This window comes from Notolepis coatsorum (assembly GCF_963971535.1).
Source record: "Notolepis coatsorum genome assembly, chromosome: 1".
Lineage (NCBI taxonomy): Eukaryota > Metazoa > Chordata > Actinopteri > Aulopiformes > Paralepididae > Notolepis > Notolepis coatsorum.
The window spans coordinates 109,308,736-109,328,497 of NC_140165.1; the positions used below are offsets into that span (position 1 = coordinate 109,308,736).

General features: G+C 41.3%; 1 protein-coding gene across 3 annotated transcripts in view; it reads left to right on the forward strand.

The window, feature by feature from the left end:
- dock11 (dedicator of cytokinesis 11) overlaps nucleotides 1–19,762 on the forward strand; it is a 328,275-nt gene that overhangs the window by 40,632 nt on the left and 267,881 nt on the right. For all 3 annotated transcript variants that reach the window (XM_084319393.1, XM_084319394.1, XM_084319395.1), the window contains exon 3: nucleotides 2,395–2,484. In XM_084319393.1, the coding sequence (XP_084175519.1) occupies nucleotides 2,395–2,484 (90 nt within the window). The remainder of the gene's footprint in view (nucleotides 1–2,394; nucleotides 2,485–19,762) is intronic.

Below are 19,762 nucleotides of genomic sequence, written 5' to 3' on the forward strand. Positions count from 1 at the left end.
CTTTATTGGCGTTCCTTCAAACATGTGGTTTTGTTTTTAGAGAAAACCGTTTCTGTGTCTATTTTTTTTTGTTCCACCCAGAGAGAATCTGTTGGCATTCATCTGTCTGTGTTTGTCACAGTCTTCTTTTGGTGTCTGTCTCTCCGTTTCGGGTTGGTAAGGATACTTTCAATGATACAATTCATTATTTTTCCAGCCTGAGACTCATTGGCCATGGTTCATTTTCATATAATGACACATTTTCATTGAGTGTGCACTGTGCACCGCCCCCTTTATTTATTTTTGTATCCACTTTTTCACCTTTTTCTATTTTTCTCCCATCCCAATTTAGCCGTGCCAATTCTTCCCTCCCCTGTCTTGAACGTTGCTCGCATATGCCCCCCACTGGTCGGTTGTAGGGAGGATAGAAGCCTTGCATCACGTGTCCCCTCCGATACATGTGGAGGCAGCCTGTCACATCTTTTCACCTGCCAGTGCGGACTCTCATTGGCGAGGTGTAACGTGTGGGAGGCTCACACTGCCCCCGCTATTTTCCTGTCTCTGCTGTGCAGGCGTCCCCCAACCGACCTGTAGGAGTCGCTGTCCACAACGTCCAGATTACCACCCATCGACTTCCACCCGCTAACTCTGCCAATTGAGTTAGTATGACGACCGGCCCAAGCCGGAGGCAACGCCGACAGCCGGAGTCAAACCCGGTGGCTCTTGCGTTGGTGACGAGCGCAATGTCCGCTGCGCAACCCAGCCGCACCCCCTACACATTTATAGTTCAAGTTTCTTTAATAGTTGTCATACAGAAGTACAGAATACTTTTATACAAAATGCTTCTTACTGTTACGCTCCAGAGACTGTGCAAGACAAGATAAGTATGAAATAAAATAACATAGTATAGCATGTAAATTAGAAGTAAAAAAATTAGGTCACAGTGTTCAGTATAGACATATGTACAATGTTCAATGCAGAATAGACGTAACTGAGTTACCATATAATATACAATATACTATGCAGTGTACTAATATACAATACTATATAGTGCAAGGCAGAAATGGGATGAGGTGCAATTTAGGTACAATTTACAGTAGGTGTACGAGTTGTAGTGCAAATCCTTTATCAATAAATATAAAGTGTGTTTGTGTGATCTAAAGTGTGGAGAGTGGGTGCTGCAGTGTGTTGTTTGTTTAAGTGAGTGTGTGCGTGTGGGTGTGTGTGCTGTGTGCATTTGATGGTTGTTGCATAGTGTTTATTGTTCGTTTAGCAGCCTGATGGCCTGGGGATAGAAGCTTCTTCTGAGTCTTTCTGTGCTCGCCTGAAGACTCCGGTATCGCTTGCCTGACCGCAGCAGTTCAAAGACATATGACATACGACGTGTTGTTCAGGTCCACTGGACCTGAACGTATATAAATTGTAGGTGAAAACAAGTAAATATGATAAAAATTAAACAAAGGTTCACTCTCTGCCTCCACCTTGTTTCATTTATATATTTCAAGATTTACAGTCACGGATCCATGTAATGGGTTTTTACTATACTCCACGATATACATATTGTAAAAATATGGTATATATAATATAATACCATCAGCTATTATAATGCCTCCACCTGTGTTGACGACTCTGTCTCAGGCAACTGGGTGCTACTGCCTGTCACTTACACATATAACATACTCTTTTATTGTTTAACCATTATTTACCCAGGGTAGGTTCGCTGAGCACAGATGCTCTTTTTCAGCTACACCCTGCTTCACATTCACACAGTTCCATTCACACCTGGGAGCTGCCCAGTACAACCACAGTCTGACACTGTTGGCCACTGAGCAACTCCACTGGAGAAGTTAGGGGTTAAGTGCCTTGCTCAAGGGCACTTCAGCAGCAGATTTTTTTCCTGCCGGTCCCGGGGATCGAACTGGCGACCTACCGGTCACAAACCCGTTTCTTTAACCTTTAGGCCACCGCTGCCCCTTGCATTATTATTTTCACTGTACATAATATAGTTTTATTCTGCACTGACTCCTGCACTAAATTACTTCTACGTATTGTAATCTATTTCTGCACTAGGTTTTATTGTGTTCACAGTTTATGAATACATATCATGTACATAATTGGCCCATTTGCACTGTACTATTTATACCTGTGTACATTGCTGCTCAGTGCTCACCATGTTTATATCTGTGCAGTCCCACAAATTCTTTATTATATATATATTTTTATATTACACCTTTTGATATAAAATGTTCCCATATATGTTTACATTTATTGTCTTGCAAGGCTGCTGTGAGAAATGAATAATGAATCATTTCTCTATCTGTCTGGTAATTATTCTGGGGAAATATGTAACTGATAGAAAACAATGTTTAATGGATGTGTGTGCTTGTTTGTGTGTGTGTACATGCATGTCTGTAGGAGTCCCACATCGCACGCCAGAGGAGAACCATAGTTCCCTCGGTGCCCCAGAATGCGGAGAGGGAAGCCAGGAGTCTGTTTGCCAAGCAGGTACTAGAATCCAGCCGTCCCATACCCCATCCCACATCCCATCCCACATCCCATTATGGCTTTAATTCAGAACTCTGTGCTGCTGTGTAAAATACCATAAAACGCAATATTTGGGAAATGTCATCAAAATAGGAGAGCAACTTAAGTTTTAATTTTTTTTTTTTTTCAACAACATACATAGACAATACATTTCAGCATACAAAACTATAAAGACTTATCAACAAGAAATAAAAATAAAACAGATAGACAAAAATGAGAAAAGAAAAAGTGTGGCATGGGTCCTTCGGTCCATTCTATATTTGCATCCTTTATTTACATTTAGAATCATTTCCTTGTATCCTTTTCAATCCCCTGTGATGTCGTTCCTTCCCCTCCTATATTCTTCCCACTTTTCCCATATCGATTCAAACTTCTCCTCTTGCAGCCTCAGCAGATGCGTGATTCTCTCCATTTCCTGTATCCCTTCCCTGTGATATCGGGAAATATCCGTATAGTTTTTTTTTAGTTTTTTTTTGTTTTAGTTTTAACATTTCTATAACCTTTATTTACCCAGGAAAGCAAGTAAGAACAAATTATGATTTTATTTATTGTCAAAAGTATGCATAATGTTGTGTTAATTCCACAACAAGATATATGTAATGTTAATTACATGAAATTATTCCGTTTTGGGGGGGTGGACCCTGCATATATCGGTATCGGTTGATATCGGTATCGGAAATTAAGAGTTGGACAATATCGGTATATCGGTAAAAAAGCCAATATCGAGCATCCCTAATCTCTATCCATTGTTCCTTCGTCTGCGCTTCTACCCTGTACCACAGTTTAGTTAAAGCTTTTTTGGCTGCCACTATTAGTATCTTAATCAAGTATTTGTCTTCCCCTTGAATTCCTTCCTGTGATAGGTTCCCCAGATACAACACTTGGCCTTCCTGGGGTATTTCGTATCCTATTATTTCATTTATTATCTCTCCTATCTCTTTCCAGTAGTTCCTTATTTTCTGACATCTCCAGAATATGTGTGTATGGTTCGCCCCTTCCTGTCCACACTCCCTCCAACATGGTTTCTTTGCTGGTGTGTAATTGCCCTGTATTTCTGGCGTTATAAAGAATCTAATTATGTTTTTCTACCCAAACTCTCTCCATATCCTTGATCCTGTGGTTGATTGTTGTATTTTACATGTGTTATACCATTCCTCCTCTGTTATCTCTATTTCTAACTCTTTCTCCCACTTTTCTTTTATATACAATGTTGTATTTCCCTTACTGTCCATTTTTGCCTGATATAGTGCTGATATCACCCTCCCCTTCCTTCCTTCGTATGATTTTACCATTATCTTAATTACCCCATTCTGTTCTTTGTCTCTGTCTTGCTTTATTTCCTTGTTATAGTAATCTCTAATCTGTAAATATCTAAAGTGGTCCCTATTCTCTAGTCCGAATCTTTCTTTAAATTTTTGTAGAGTCTGCATCTCCCCTCCTTCTATCATTGTACATATTGCTGTTATCCCCCCCTGTTCCCATCTTTTGAACCCATGGTCTTCTATCCCTGGTTTGAATTTGTTGTCATGTGTTATCCATCTCAGTATCTTGGATTCTTTTTCTAGCTTGTATTTCTTTACTATTGTGTTCCATATGTTTATAGTGAATTTGGTAATTGGGTCTAGTAGTTGTTCCTGTCTTTTGAACAGCTCCCTATCTCCTATCAGTGCCTGCACTTTGAATCCCTCTCTTTTGGTTTCTATATATTTCCATTTGGCCTCATAGTTCACATTGCACCAGCATGTTACTGTTCTAAGCTGTGCTGCATAGTAATAGCTTTCTAAACTGGGTACTGCCATTCCTCCTTTTTCCTTTGGTAGTTGTAGAGTCACATATCTGATCCTTGGCCTTTCCCCCCCCCCAAATGAATCTTGATATCTGTCTGTCTCATTCCCTGAATTGTTTTTGTGGTATTAATATAGGTAGAGACTGAAATAGGTATAATAACCTTGGTAATATGTTCATCTTAATGATTTCGATCCTTGCGCTGAAATCTAGAGGCATTACTGTCCATCTTTCTAGGTCTCTCTTGATTTTCTGATTGATCTGTGTATAGTTTGCATCGTATAACCCCTTCACCCCTCTTGTAATGTTCATCCCTAGGTACTTGATCCCGTCCATGTCCCATTTAATTTTGTATTTTTCTTTGATCTCTATCGTTGGCGTGTAGTTCAGTGCTAAAGTCTGTGTCTTCGTCACGTTGAGTCTATATCCTGAGTAGTATCCATATTCTGTCAGTAAATCCATCAGTGTCGGAAAGCTTGTGTCTGGTTGTCTCATATACACTATCACGTCATCTGCGAACAGTCCCAATTTATGTTCTGTTCCCCTTATCTCCACCCCTTTGATGTCTTTGGTCTGTCTAATTAGTTGAGCCAGTGGTTCGATGAATACATCGAAGAGTGTCGGCGAAAGACAACAACCCTGTCTGGTAGCTCTCTAGTTTAATCCGATCCGTCAAACTACCATTTACCTTAATCCTAGTCGTCGGTTCTTGATATAATGCCCTAATTGTTTTCATAGCGTTTTTGTCTAATCCAAATTTCTCCAATACTTTATATAGAAATATCCAGCTTACACTGTCGAAGGCTTTTTCTGCATCTAGACTAACTAATACTGCACTTCCTCCTTCCTTTTGTATCTCCTCTACCACCTGCACTGTCTTCCTTATGTTATCCTGTGTCTGTCTTCCTTTTATGAATCCGGTCTGGTCTTCGTCTATAATATCTGTCATAAATGTCTCAAATCTTTTGGATATTATTGATGTATACATCTTGTAATCTACATTAGGTATGGACACAGGTCTGAAACTGCTACATAGTTCTCTATCTTTCCCTTCTTTTGGAATTGTAGTAATTATGGCCTCTTTCCATGAAGGTGGCATTGTGCCTTTTTCCATTGTGTGTGAATGCTGCTTCTAATATGGGGCTCAGTTCCTGTCTAAATGTTTCGTAGAATTCCGAGGGGAATCCGTCGCTACCCGGTGACTTACTACTCTTTGCTTTACTGATCGCATTCCATACTTCCTGTTCTGTGATCTCTGCATTTAATATTTCATTCTGTTCCTTCCCTATCGATGGTAGATCTGATTTTTCAAAAGATGTCTATCTCCTCTTCTCCTGCCGCTATCGGTTGTGTGTATAGCTTCTTATAATATTCTTCAAATGTCTTCTCTATTTCAGCTGGTTCTCTCAGTATTTTGTTTGAGTTCGTGTCCCTTATTGTGTGTATTGTGTTCAGTTTTTGTTGTGTCCTGATTCGTCTAGCTAAAAGTCTGGTCGCTCTCGGTCCCCCTTCATAGTATGTCTGCTTCATGTTTCTAGCTTTCTTCTCTATTTCTGTCAGCAGCTCTTTGTTTATCTTTCCTCTAACTTCCTTTACCCCTCTAACTTCCTTTACCTCTCTAAGTGTCTTTTGGTTCTTTGAGCGTTGGTGTTCTTTCTCCAATTCTTTCAGTTTCTTTATCAAGTTCTGGTATGTCTCTATTCTAGCCCTCTTGAGTAATGCCGTCTTTGCTATACATTTTCCACGTATTACTACCTTTAGTGCATCCCATAAAATGTTTGTCTACCTCTCCATTATCATTTTCTTCTCTGTATCTAATTATGTCTTCCTTTACTTCATTAACCAAACCTTTGTTATTTAATAGTCCTACATTCAGTCTCCAAACTGTATTTCTCCGTCTACTTTTAAGATTCACTGTCAGATATATTGCGCTATGATCTGATATGTCCCTTACCCCTATCCTGCATTCTTCTACCCTGTATCTGTCCCCTGTTGTCATGAGAAAATAGTCTATCCTTGAATATGTTGTGTGTGGATGCGAATAATGTGTGTATTCTCTATCTAGTGTGTGCATTGCTCTCCATATGTCCATGATTCCTAATTCTGCCATTTGTATATTCATATATTTGCTAATGTTTGTCCTCCATTTCTTTGTGCTTGTTGTGTCTATGTCATAGTTCAGTACTACATTGAAATCACCTGTACAGATCAGAACCCTTTCCCCTTCCAACGCTATGATATAAAAGATCGTTTCAAATAGATATTTCTCACTGTCTGGTGGAGCATACACATTCACTAGTGTTACTGTAACTGAGGGGTACAATTCCCTGACTGTATTACTAGATATGATACTTACTACCACTACCTTTGTACTTAATATTCGGCCACCCAGTACTCGGCATAAATATATTATGATGAACACTGTCACGTAGATGAAACGGATCCAACACAAATGTACGAATTAGAAATAGGTCTTTATTTCTACACAGCGATGGTGTGTAGAGCAAGCACTTAATCAAATCAATCACATTTATGAATGGGAATTAGTATGCACTTTTATGGCAAGAGTATTCGTCGGTATATCAATAGAGAATGTCCAATCTCTGAAGGCGCAGGTGGTACATATACGACCTGGAATAGTTTAAGGAATAACAGCAATGATACTTGAATGATTATAGACTGGATACACTAGGGGGGGTTAATCCGGTCGCTTGTAAGCCGACAGGAGTAGGAAGGGGGGGGGGGGGTAGAATCAGGCTGCCTCATCCGGCCAAGGGTATCCCAGGTGAACCCACTGTAGTGCCGTTCAATGCGCCGGCGATCCTTGGACCACAGATGAAAGCAGGTGGACTCTTTGTGGGCCGGCGTCCTCCGGTCCACGGAGGAGAGACGTGAAGCGACCTCGTCTTGCAGAGCGTCTCCTCACCTTGCGTCCTCTCCAGGGGGGGGGGTTCCAACACACGGCAGTGTCGGGGGTCTTTATCCATGGAATAATCAACGTATACAAAGCATAATCCGTGCCGGGGAAGGCGGGCTGTCGTCGGTAGAATAATCCGGTATACAGGTCCACTCGCTCGTCGGCTCTGGGGCTCCTCGGGTGCAGCTTCACGTGGGGTCAACCACCCTGGATAAGCAGCCAGTTCTCTGCCCGAAACGATGGGGTACTGACTACGGTAGTATTCTCACCGCACGAAGCACTATATATTAACAGACTATTATTAGCTTAATAGACTACGTCCAACTCGACGATATAGTGCCAAATATGACTATTCAAATATTAATATACACGATGTCTCAATACCGATGGTAAGCCGAACTTGGCCTTACTCCCACACGTGGCGTCGCGGGGAGGCTTTACGTCTGTGACTCTATTGGAGGGTAAGAAACTGGACTGAAAAGGAAGTCCTACTTTAGTAGCGCAGTATATATACGCACTATGAACAAATAGTACCGTTAGTGGTGCGGTAGCCAGATTCCTACGCGGAACTAGGACTTGTTCGTACATGTTGAGCGGTACGTTTGAACTGGGTCTGGGGGGTATGGCAGCCTGGCACCAAGGTCTCGACCAATAGTAGAATGGAGACTATTATGGGATGTTCAGTAGGCTAGAATGGATATTCAATGCATATTGTACAAGGAATATACAAGGGATATCAGGGAATATTAGAGAATATACAAATACAATTAAATATATATATATAAATAAATATATATATTCGGTTTAATCTGGCCCTTCACAACAGTTACCATTTGACATTCTATTTTCCCCTTGACCATTACATACCTCCCCTCTTTATCCCTTATTTCCCTGATCATTTCAAACTTCACTGTTCTTAAGCTTTTCATGTTCTTGTGATATTAGATGTGTTTCTTGTAAGAAGATGACCTGCGCCTCCTCTTTCTTAAGTTTCGTCATCACCTTACTCCTCTTGATCGGATTATTCATACCATTCACATTCAACAACATCATTTTTATACCCTTAACTTGTGTCATATTTCTTTTCCAATTGTTTTCCCGTTCTACCCATGTCACATAAAATAATATTTGTGGTTGTAGCCTCTGCTATCTCCGTCTGATTTACATACATATAACCATAATAAACATTAACATCCACATTAACACTTGGAACTTCCATGGCATTTGAGGGTCTCACTCGTACCCCTCTTTCCCCCGCTGGTGGGTGGGGAGTAGTGGCTCTCCTAGTGAGAGGGCTCCCCCTAGTGGCAAAAAAATGCACACTATATTAGGGTTGCACGGTATACCAGTATTAGTATAGTACCGCGGTACTAGAGTGTTCGAAATGATACTATACTGCGTTTGGAAAAAAAAATTATTTCCCCCCCCTTTAATTTATTAATTTATGCATGCGAATGCCTTCCTATTGGAGCACAGCGCTGCTGTCAGTGATGACGTTGCGCTAGTTTACCGGAAGAGAGAGCTCTGATGGAGAGAGATTGAGATTTCTATTCTTGCGAATAGCATTGTGGACATTTTCTAATGCTCGTATAAGGAACTGTAGTCACGAGAGCTAGCATTAACGTAACGTTAGTTATCATAACCATCGACAATCACAGTGAGGATCTTTATTGATTAACGTTAGCTAGCTAGCTTTAACTAGAATTATAGTTCGCTAGCTATATAAGCTAACGTTAGTCGAGTTTATTCTATGCAAAATGTGCTAGCTAGCTAACGTTAATAAAGATCCTCACTGCAATTGCTGATGGTATGGTATGATAACTAACGTTACAGTCAACATGTACGAAACGGATTGTTTTTTCATCTGTACATTTCCGTTTTATACCGTTTTGAATACGAGTATCGTTTTTTTTTTTTTTTCTCCGATTTTCTCCCATCCCAATGTTAGTCGTTATGCCAATTCCCGATCCCCTTCCTGGTCGCTGCACACTTACCCCCCACAGTCGGTCTGGGAGAGTGGATGCTATCACGTGTTTCCTCCGACACACGTCTAGCCAATCAACCGCTTCTTTTCACCTGGCAGCGCGGATTCTCACTGAGAGGGCGTAGCGTGTGGAAGGATCACACTATCCCACTTAGATCCTATCCGTGCTTAGCAGGCGCCTCGACCGAACTGTAGGAGTCGCTGTTTACAACGACCCGGACCCACCCCGTCAGCTTCTCCCACCCTCTAATACCGCCAATTGTATTAGTGTGAACGGCCAGCCAAGCTGGAGACAACCCCGGAGCTGTGAGCTGGATTCGAACAGGCGAATCCAGCGTCTCCGGGGTTGGTGACGAACGCAATCTCCGTTACGCCATGAATACGAGTATAGTTTTGAAGATTAAAAAAAAAAGATTCCGCAGGAATCGCCCTTTACTGGAATACACACAACACGTTGTCATTTTCCGGCTGATTTATGAATCGTTTTCAAATAAACGCTAGATTATCGATAGTATATGTGTACTTAAGCACGCTAGAGAAGCGGGCTGAAAAATCGATTATCCATGACCTGGTCAGCGCTAACGTCATACACGCACACACAGCCACACACAGACATGTTGTGAAATAAACATCTGATTACCCCAAAACTGGTAAAATAGATTCCTTACCTCAGATCAGATGTTCTGAAAAAAGATTATTCCAATTCCTGATCGCCATTCTAAATATCGATCGCGTTTATTGATCCAACCTCGAAACACATAATCCACGCTGCTTCCAGTCCCCTCAATGAAAGCAATAGTCTCAGGTTACATGCCTGAGAAGTAAAATGTGGAATCCGTAGTTTTTTTTTCTCATGCATTTTCATTGAGTCCATTCCGATGGGTGCAATACCATCCGGGAGACGATAGGGGGCGGTATTTACCCTTTTCGAGCTCAGAGACAGTCCCAATGATGACGTGAGGCTGGATTGATGAAAAAGAAATGGATATTGCTAATAAAAGAAATAACGATTAAATAACGATATTTCTCGTTGGCACTCGACGCATGGCGGCCAACAACGAGGTTTATCGTCGTTGGCACTCAATGTGTTAATGTGCACTGTCCCTGGGTAAAAAATAAATAAACAAACTAAATAATTACCTGTTGCAATGTTTGCTAATGCAATAGGTGAAAGGAAATGTATTTGGGTCCAAACGGTCCCCCAGCAACAGAATTCCAATAGAAAACGTCTATAGACCCTCTTGATTGTTTGTAGACAATGATGACGTTTTGGCTCCTGAATTCTGATGACATGCCCATGTGTTGGGTTACCTTCACCCAGTCCCGGTGGTCCACAACCTATGATTTATGAGCCTATTGCCGTTCTTTGACTTTGGCAAGAACAAAATGATCAACCTTGTCTTTCCTTTGCCAGAAATTCCTTTGCCTTCATAATTTTCTGAGCCTATTCAGGCTCCCCTCTGTAATCAGGGTTCTTGCAGGGTCTTGTATGTAGCCTACCATACAAACATACAAACTATCCAAAGCAGGCATTGGCTGTATGTACCATACAAACTATCTAAAGCAAGCATTGGCTGTATGTACCCACTCCTATCCGAGCTCCGGGAGGGTCATCAAGGAGAACCTGCCTTTTCTCAGTCCTTGCCCCACAATGGTGGAATGAACTACCCACCCCAGTTAGGACAGCCGAAACCCGTCCAATCTTTCGCCGTCGACTAAAGACTCACTTCTTCAACCATTATAAAACAAATATAATAATAATAATAATAATAATAATAATAATAATAATAATAATAATAATAATATCGGTCCCTAACTAACCTTACTGTCATGCACTTGTCCTAATAAACTACCCTACACTGTAGCACTCAACATTGTTACTCAGCTGATAGAGTTGTGCCCTTCCTGATGACTTGTAAGTCGCTTTGGATAAAAGCGTCAGCTAAATGACTAAATGTAAATGTACCACAAACTATTTAAAGCAAGCATTGGCTGTATGTAGTACCATACAAGCATACAAACTATCCAAAGCAGGAGTTGGATATTTAAATATTTTAACATAAAATCCGGGCCAAAGTTGTTGAAATGGTCCAACATCTCACAATCATGATGGAGCGTCTGTTTACTGGGCGCTGTCGCACTCAATCCAATGTGACTTGGAGTGGAAATAACAAATAGTAATTTCCCCCAGTAAACGAAGATCAAACGTTTGTTTCAGTCTGTGTTCATTTGCTGGGAACCAGCCAGACTTGCCAGGGGAGCGTGTGGACGAATTAACCATGATTTGGACCATAGTTGTTGTTATACGTTTATTTGCTTACAACTAGGGCTGGGCGATATGACGATATTATATAAATATCGGGTACAGTTCATTAACGATACACTTTTTAAACGTATCGTGATTCGTGGATATCGTGATGTTTTGCCCAAGAGGATTGTGTCAATCTGGTCCACACGTTCAAACTTTTGAACAGCGCCGCCCCACACACACACTACTGCATCAAAGTTACTACTTATGATAACAAAGGCATTCGTTTTGTGGCATTAACGTTATATAGTTACACGTTCAATAACATCAGCGTATTTACATAGCAACGTCCGAGGTCGACCTAGATAGATAGCAAGCATTAGTCGTTCATATCTCAGCCCGTGCTGACTCAGTTGTGCCCATTCTGCGGTCTGTTAATAAAGTTTTCAATTAGACAGATGTATGGAAAGGCTTTTATTATAACATCCGTTGCAGTAAAATCATTATGCCTCCAGTCGTTTAGTCATCCTGCGGAGCTAAAAGCTAAACGTCGGCCGCGGGGAGCTACCGCTACCATTGTTGTTGTCATTGAGCTCTCGTCAAAATCAATGGCGGATATAGCGGAAGTAAAAAATTAATACGCGCTTGCCGATTGGTGCTAAGAACAGCAGGGCGGGTGCAAGCGGTGTGACGTAATTGGCAGACTCGACTGTCAATCAAAATGATTCTGTTTGCCGTCTGAATGAATGAAAACGTTATTAACAGATTGCAGCATGGGTACAATACAGTAGGGCTGCAACGATTAGTCGACATAATCGACGACGTCGATTATAAAAAAATCGTTGACGAGAAATTGTTGCGTCGATTAGTCATTAAAAAAAAAAAAAAATTTATTTAATTTTTTTTTTTTTTTTTGTGCACTACTTATCTTTGTGAGAGTGGCTTCTCAGGGTTCCAGACAACATCATAACATGCTGATCCCATAGCAAATTTTGGACATTGAAAACATTGTTCCCCTGCAGGAGATGATGATCAGACTAGACACACAATACATTACACACGCACTCCTCTCACTCACACACAGCGATCAGAGTAAGACACACACATACACACTCCTCTCACTCACACACAGCGATCAAAGTAAGACACACACACATACACACTCCTCTCACTCACACACAGCGATCAGAGTAAGACACACACACATTCACACTCCTCTCTCTCACACACAGCGATCAGAGTAAGACACACACACATTCACACTCCTCTCACTCACACACAGCGATCAGAGTAAGACACACACACATACACAAATTACACAGTACACACCTCTCACTCACACAGCGATCAGAGTAAGACACACACACAAATTACACAGTACACACACTCCTCTCACTCACACAGCGATCAGAGTAAGACACACACACATACACACACACACGGACTCCTCTCACACACAGCAAACAAACGTTATTTAAAGTACACTTCCACTTTAATTTGTATTATTTAATTTATTTATCTTGTTATGAGTGATTGCTGTATTGTTCTTCAAATACATTTTCATTTAAAGTGGCTTAAAGATCCAAATTCAAATGTTTCATGAGTCATTATTTTAATTTGCTATGGGATCATCATGTTATGATATTGTTGTTTGGTCCTGACAAGAGTCTCAAAGTCTGGGGTTATGGTAGACAAGCAACTCTGAGGTCATGCTCAATGTCCAATCTGTTCCTCTGCTCTGTCTTCAGCTGGACCAGAGCTGAGAAGCCACTTTCACAAAGATAGGTAATTAAAAAAAAAAAAATCCTTTTTTTTTTTTTTTTTTTTTTTTACATTGGTTTTCGATTAGTCGACTAATCGAAAAAATAATCGGCAGATTAGTCGACTACCAAATTAGTCATTAGTTGCAGCCCTACAATACAGTACAGCTCAATACAACAACAGTGGACTGGAGGATGCAGACCAGAGAAAGACTTTCGTCTCGTTTACATCAGGGTCCCCCATTTTCAATTAATCATATTTCATATCTAAATCATATAATATCTCATTGCTAAATATATGCAATATATAATCTAATAATCCAATAATCTAAATCTAATATATAATATAAAAATGCTAAATGCATGGGTATTTTATTTAGTCTTTAATGTTAGCTTGCAAACTCAAATACTGTCTTGGTAAGCCTCATAATGAATTGTTTGGGGGAAAACAGAAAAACATTGTGATGCGTATCGTGTATCGCCGAAAGGTCAGAAAATATTGTGATATCATATTTAGGCCATATCGCCCAGCCCTACTTACAACCCTGGAGAATTGGCTTGAGAGACCCAGCGAAACCCCTGGCCAGGTGGGTCTCATAACGGGCTCCTTGAGACATGGGAAAAGTAGATCTTTATAGTCAGAGAAGATGGGTTGTGCCCAGGTGAGATAGGAAAGATTGGATTGGAGGAGTCAAGGAGGGGGGGGGGGGTGAGTTAGGAGGAGGAGGGGGTAGACATGGGTTGGGGAGGGCTGGAGAGGGTTGAAAGCGGGGGGGCGGGGGGGTGAGAGACAAAAGGTGGATAAATGGGGGAGGGTAGACGGATTGGAGAGGTATGGGGGGAATAACAAGAATGGGAGGGTTTGATTGATTGATTGAAAATGTTATTAACAGATTGCAAAATGGGTACAACACAGTACAGCTCAATACACACAATTGTTAAGGGGATGCAGACCAGAGAAAGACTTTCATCTTGTTTACATCAGGGTCCCCCATTTTCTATTCATCATAACATATATGACAAACATGACATACAGGTAGTCAGTACTGTTACATTTAGACATTTATGACATACCAGAGTACAAAAAGAGTCTAAAAAGAGAGTATATACATTTGAGGGGGAAGAAACTGTACATTGGAGGTGGGGGGGGGGGAACTGTACATTGGAGGTGGGGGGGGGGGGGGGGTAGGCGGGGTGGGGTGGGGGGGAACTGTACATTGGAGGGGGTTGGGGTTGGGTTTGGACATTTACAGTGTAGTGTATCTTGTAGACCAGGCCCATTGCAAGTTGCTGTACTCTGTCGTCTACTCTAAGCCATCCTAGGTTGTCAAAGTGGGCAGGGGTGAGGTGGGTTCTAGGAGTCAGGTCAAGCAGTAGTCTGACCAGTTTGTTTTGTGATGTTTGTAATTTTGTTTTTAGCGCCTTTGAGGTGCTTTGGTAACATGAAGTGCAAGCATAGTCGTAGTACCCTTGAATGAGTGCTCCTGCCAGAGTCTTCAGGGTATTCTTGTTTACCAGAGAGGAGATCTGGTACAAGAATCTAGTTAGTTGGTTGACTTTTTTTATTACATTGGATGCCATTTTGTCACAGGAAAGATTTGCCTCTAGGATGGAACCAGGGATGCGTTCTTCATGGGACGGGGTTGCACTCCGTGCACCCAAAGATTTGAGCAGAAGCGCGTGCACGCACATGCACGGATGTGCACGGCCAACATTTTGGGAAATTAGCTTATTTGCCATCTTCCCTGGAGTTAGACAAGAAGATACATACCCTTTTTGTCTATCTGCATGCATTAGGCTTAGGGAACAGCCGCTCCGTTAGCGTAGCTTAGCTTCATCACTGGAAGTAGGTCAGACTTGTACCCTGACGTTCCCTACAGTGCCCTACAGTCACGAAATACACTCCAAATACAACTCCAAAATGTTCCTGTAAACATGTTGTGACCTGTGTATTTACCACGTGGAGAAATTATTGAATTCGACAATTACGTTTTCTAAGCAAATATACTCTGACATTTTTTTTGCCAAACCCCTCCTCTCGGGGCGCAGTCAGTGATTTCACGCTACGCAGTGATACTTACTAACGTGATGCCGTGTGTGTTTACATTCTCATTTCATTCAAAGGATCCGAACCGATTGAAGTTTATGGATACCATGACTTAAAATCCTCTTACCTTGACGATTAAGCCTCCCCAATTTAGAAAACAGTATTCCCATGGCTGGTGTTGATATGCTGCTACTAGCAGCCTGCTAGCTAACGAAAACCAACAACCGGACACTCAAGCAGATAACGAGGGTAATAACTTCCAGTCGGGGGGTTCGAAAATAAAAGAGCGACGTCTATAGCGGCGGAAATACGTTTATTTTGTACATTATCTAAAAACGTGACTGGGAGATGTTTGAGGGGGGAGGGGATCATCATTCCACAAGCATGACTTTCTTTCACCAGAAATTATGTAATGACAATGACAAACATTGTCGTGAAATAATTTCTCTGGCTCAGTGTGGTTCTCAACCTGAGTGTTGTGCATCCAGCTCTCATGACTATCACGCGGCATGCAACCACTGTTGTCATCAGGGATCCTTAAATCACGTACAGATCTGGGACGAGGCTTGACTCTGCATCTCCAGAGCAAAGCCTTGAGTGCTCCTGAGCTGCCCGGCGCTGTGTTCACCCTCACAAAACAGTTCAAAATGAGGAACTGAGCGGCCGACTGTCCCTCCAAGCGTTGTCTCCATGACTGAGTCATCAGAGGACAGAACTGTGTACTCTTATTAACCCTATTGAGACCGGGCCTCCTGTCGGTGAGACGGGCCACGTTATCTTTCAGAGGCTGTTTTAAACCTGTGATTGGCTCTTAATTTAAGATTTCTTTCTTTTTTACATAAACAAGACAAAATACAGGACAAGAAACACAGCTCAACCACCTCCCTTCCATAATTATAGTCCAAATTGACATACACATAAACATTCAACAAAAAAATACAGCAAAATGAACCATAAGAAATCATAAAAATTTAATTATTTTTATAAAAATAAAAAACCCTCTTCGCCTTCCTCTGTTTCTCTTTCCCATCCCTAACCTCTCACCTCTCCCATCTCTTTCCTTCACACTCTCACACCTTTCAAGAAACTCTCAAATTGCTCCGCTTTTCCCTTTTGTATGTAGGTTAGCCTTTCCATTGCCAAATTCTCTGTCACTTCCTTTAACCATTGTTTCGATCCTGGTCTCTGTATCTCCTTCCAGTTCAGAGCAACCAATCTCTTGGCTTGTAACAGACAAAAATTTATCAATTTCCTCTTTCTAGTGTTAGCTGGAAAGTTCTCTGTTAATTTAAGATTTTAACGTGCATATAGTAGACACCTACAAAGTATGCGATCATAGCTATGTTCCAAGAATAGAGAATACACCTCTCTCCCTTTCCCTGTTACTGGGTTGCAGTCAGTGATGCGTTCTTCATGGGACGGGGTTGCACGCAGTGCAGCCAAAGTTTTGTGAGCAGAAGCGCGTGCACGGCTGCACGCACACGCACGATGTGCACGGCACGCGCGTGCACACAGGAAACACAGGAATGCGCTGCACTCGCCAACTCGCTATAAGTACCCACCTGGGCTACTTTGCATATCAATAGCGCCGGTCGTCAGGTGTGTTAAATACGTTCTCAGATACATTCACACAGAACTTGTGAATGAAATGTGTTACATTCCATTCGTAGAGGCAATTAGGCATCGTCTTTAGTCTGTGCTTAAGCGAGGGAACATTTATGCGCATGCGCGGGAGCGCGTGCACGTGCCCTGGAGCGCACGTGCACGTGCCGTGGAGCACGTGTGCACGTGGCGTCATTAGCGTGCGTGCAACCAGTGTTGATATGACGAACGCAACACTGGTTGCAGTTAGGCGTGGCTAAGCAAGGGAGTTAATGACACCGTTAAACTCCACGTCATCTCATGCACCAATCATATTTAGGAGAAAGATAATCGATGTGGGCTGACTCTCAGAGCTGAGAAATGTCCTCAAAACGAGTGGTCGACCGAACTGTTACTAGAGCAGATCTCTCCATCTCACTCACCTTCCTCAAGCAGTTCTGGCTCAGCTTGACCTAGAAGCACTAGTAGAAGGAGTTGACAGTGTTTGCTATGTATTCCAGAGTTTTCATGAAGAAGTATTCCTCTACACTCGGCCGGATAATGCCGCTAGGGGGCCCCGGGGGGAAAACGTGCTATGGCCCCCCCTCATCCCTCAGGGGACTGACAGAAATAGCGGCGTCTGAGGGGGCACTCCCCCGGGAAGGAGAAAAAACTGCTCTGGAATATTCATTTTGATAAATGATATCTGACAAGATTGATGACCCGGTACTTTAAATAGTATACTAGAGCCCCATTCAATTAAATCATGCTTGCATGGGCACATATTCCAAGTGAAATTAGTGAGATGATGTAATTAATCTACACACCGACGAACCTGGGGCTCTGGTGGTGTGGTGCCCGGGGGAATTTTCCCGGTATGCCCCATCAGTAATCCAGGCATGCCTTTATATGGGAAGCTGGATTTGCAGCTGGAATGAATGGGGTTCAATGAGCCTGACACAGAAAATCTGACATAACAACTATTTAAAATCTCAACATCTATAATGGATATCAGTTAGCTAGTTGACAAATCAATTAATGAAACTTGTTTGCTACAAATTAATAAAAATGTAGTGGTTCAAAATCAGCAACTGTGACAATTGATCCATCACATGCGAGCACATTCACCTCTTAGGCCCTGGTCATACAGTATTTTCAGAAAAGTTGCCTAAAAGTACATACCCAAGTAAATGGAAGATTGCTCCACTTCTACAAGGGCCATTTGCATGTTCTTGGTATTCTAGGAACATCTATGGACCTCAGCGAATGTATTCCCAGTGTCAGAAAGATTGTGTATGAACTTTTAATCCTTGGCATCAAACGGAATAATGTATGTATTCAAGGGGCGTCCGGTGGGGGGGGGGAACGAGCAAGAGCATTTATGTGTTGTATTGTATTGTAATTAATCTGTGTATATCTTTAATCTATTTTAATTTTAAAAACCGGGCTGTCATTATTGTTAGTATTATGTCGGTAATAGCCCTGTGATTTATAGTGGATTTCTACTGTAAATGTTTGTATGGCATGTAAAAAAAAAAAAAAAATCCAAAAAAAAAAAAAAAAGGGTTGTGTCTGTTACTATACTTGAGTTAATTGTAATGAACCAAAGGAGAATATAAATTATTATTATACATTTTCTTTTTTCATCTTTGACGGTGAATAACACCATGCTAACATTGACCAAAAGTGAAAAATTTAAAACAGGAGCTCATTCAGCACCTGCACCTGAAGTGTACAAAAAATATTGTAGATACAGTATAGAATTTTGCCATCCAGACACATGCAATTTTAAATATGAATATAGAATATCAGGCCTATAAATTATGATTTAGTACCACCCTACCGTAATACAGGGCAGAAAAGACAGTGAATGAAATCTACTGTAAGTACAGTTACTTTTGTATAATGTACTTTCTTTTTACTGGATTGCGACGCCGTTTTTGACGTCCACAGAAAGGTAAAGAAACAATATAAGTTGTATTTTATGGCAGTAATGTTCAGGTTTGTTCGACCCGTGAGATATACAGTAATCACGATTTTCACGTCAATATTTATTTTTCATGTCAAGCGGCTGCAGCTGGTGTGAGCTGGGTAGTGTAGTTTTATGACATTTCGACATCCATCAAAAGCCCTGGGTCTCCTCTTTCTTTGGACTACAACAATTTCATGACAGCGTCATGTCCTATCCGGTTTCCGATGCAATGAGTGGAGATTTTTACAAGCTCATATTTAGCTAATAACACTTCAAATCATAGCTAAACAAACGTAGTGCTGAAAATATACACTTTGGCTGCTGTTTTGATAGTGTTAGGGTCTTCTTGGCTACATTTAAAAAAGAAACACAACATCACTTAATACGGGCTGTATTGATTTATTTGTGACGTGAAATAAATCTCGTACCAGGCCGATCAGGCTTAAGAGGTTAAGCCAATATTACCCAATATTAAAGATCCCCTTGTATTTTAAACCTTTAAAATGTTCTACTTCTTCAACCATTATCTAAAAAAAAAAAAAAAAAAAACTCTAACCCTAACTAACCATACTGTCATGCACTTGTCCTAATAAACTAACCTACACTGTAGCACTCAACACTTTGATGAACATTGTTACTCAGCTGATAGAGTTGTGCCCTTCCTGATGACTTGTCGTACAGAACTTGTAAGTCGATTTGGATAAAAGCGTCAGCTAAATGACTAAATGTAAATGTAAATGTATATTGAATAACAATTTATTTGTATAACTATGTTTGTTCCACCAAAATTTGAAGATGCAAGCCTTGCTTCACAGTGGGGCTAGGCCGCTGGAGATTTACCACAGCAGGTAATAGACCTGTTTTTAAAGATAACACAAATATTTCATCTAGAAGCAGACAGAGAGGGTTACAATATGCAGTGGAAAAGTACATTCATGAGATACA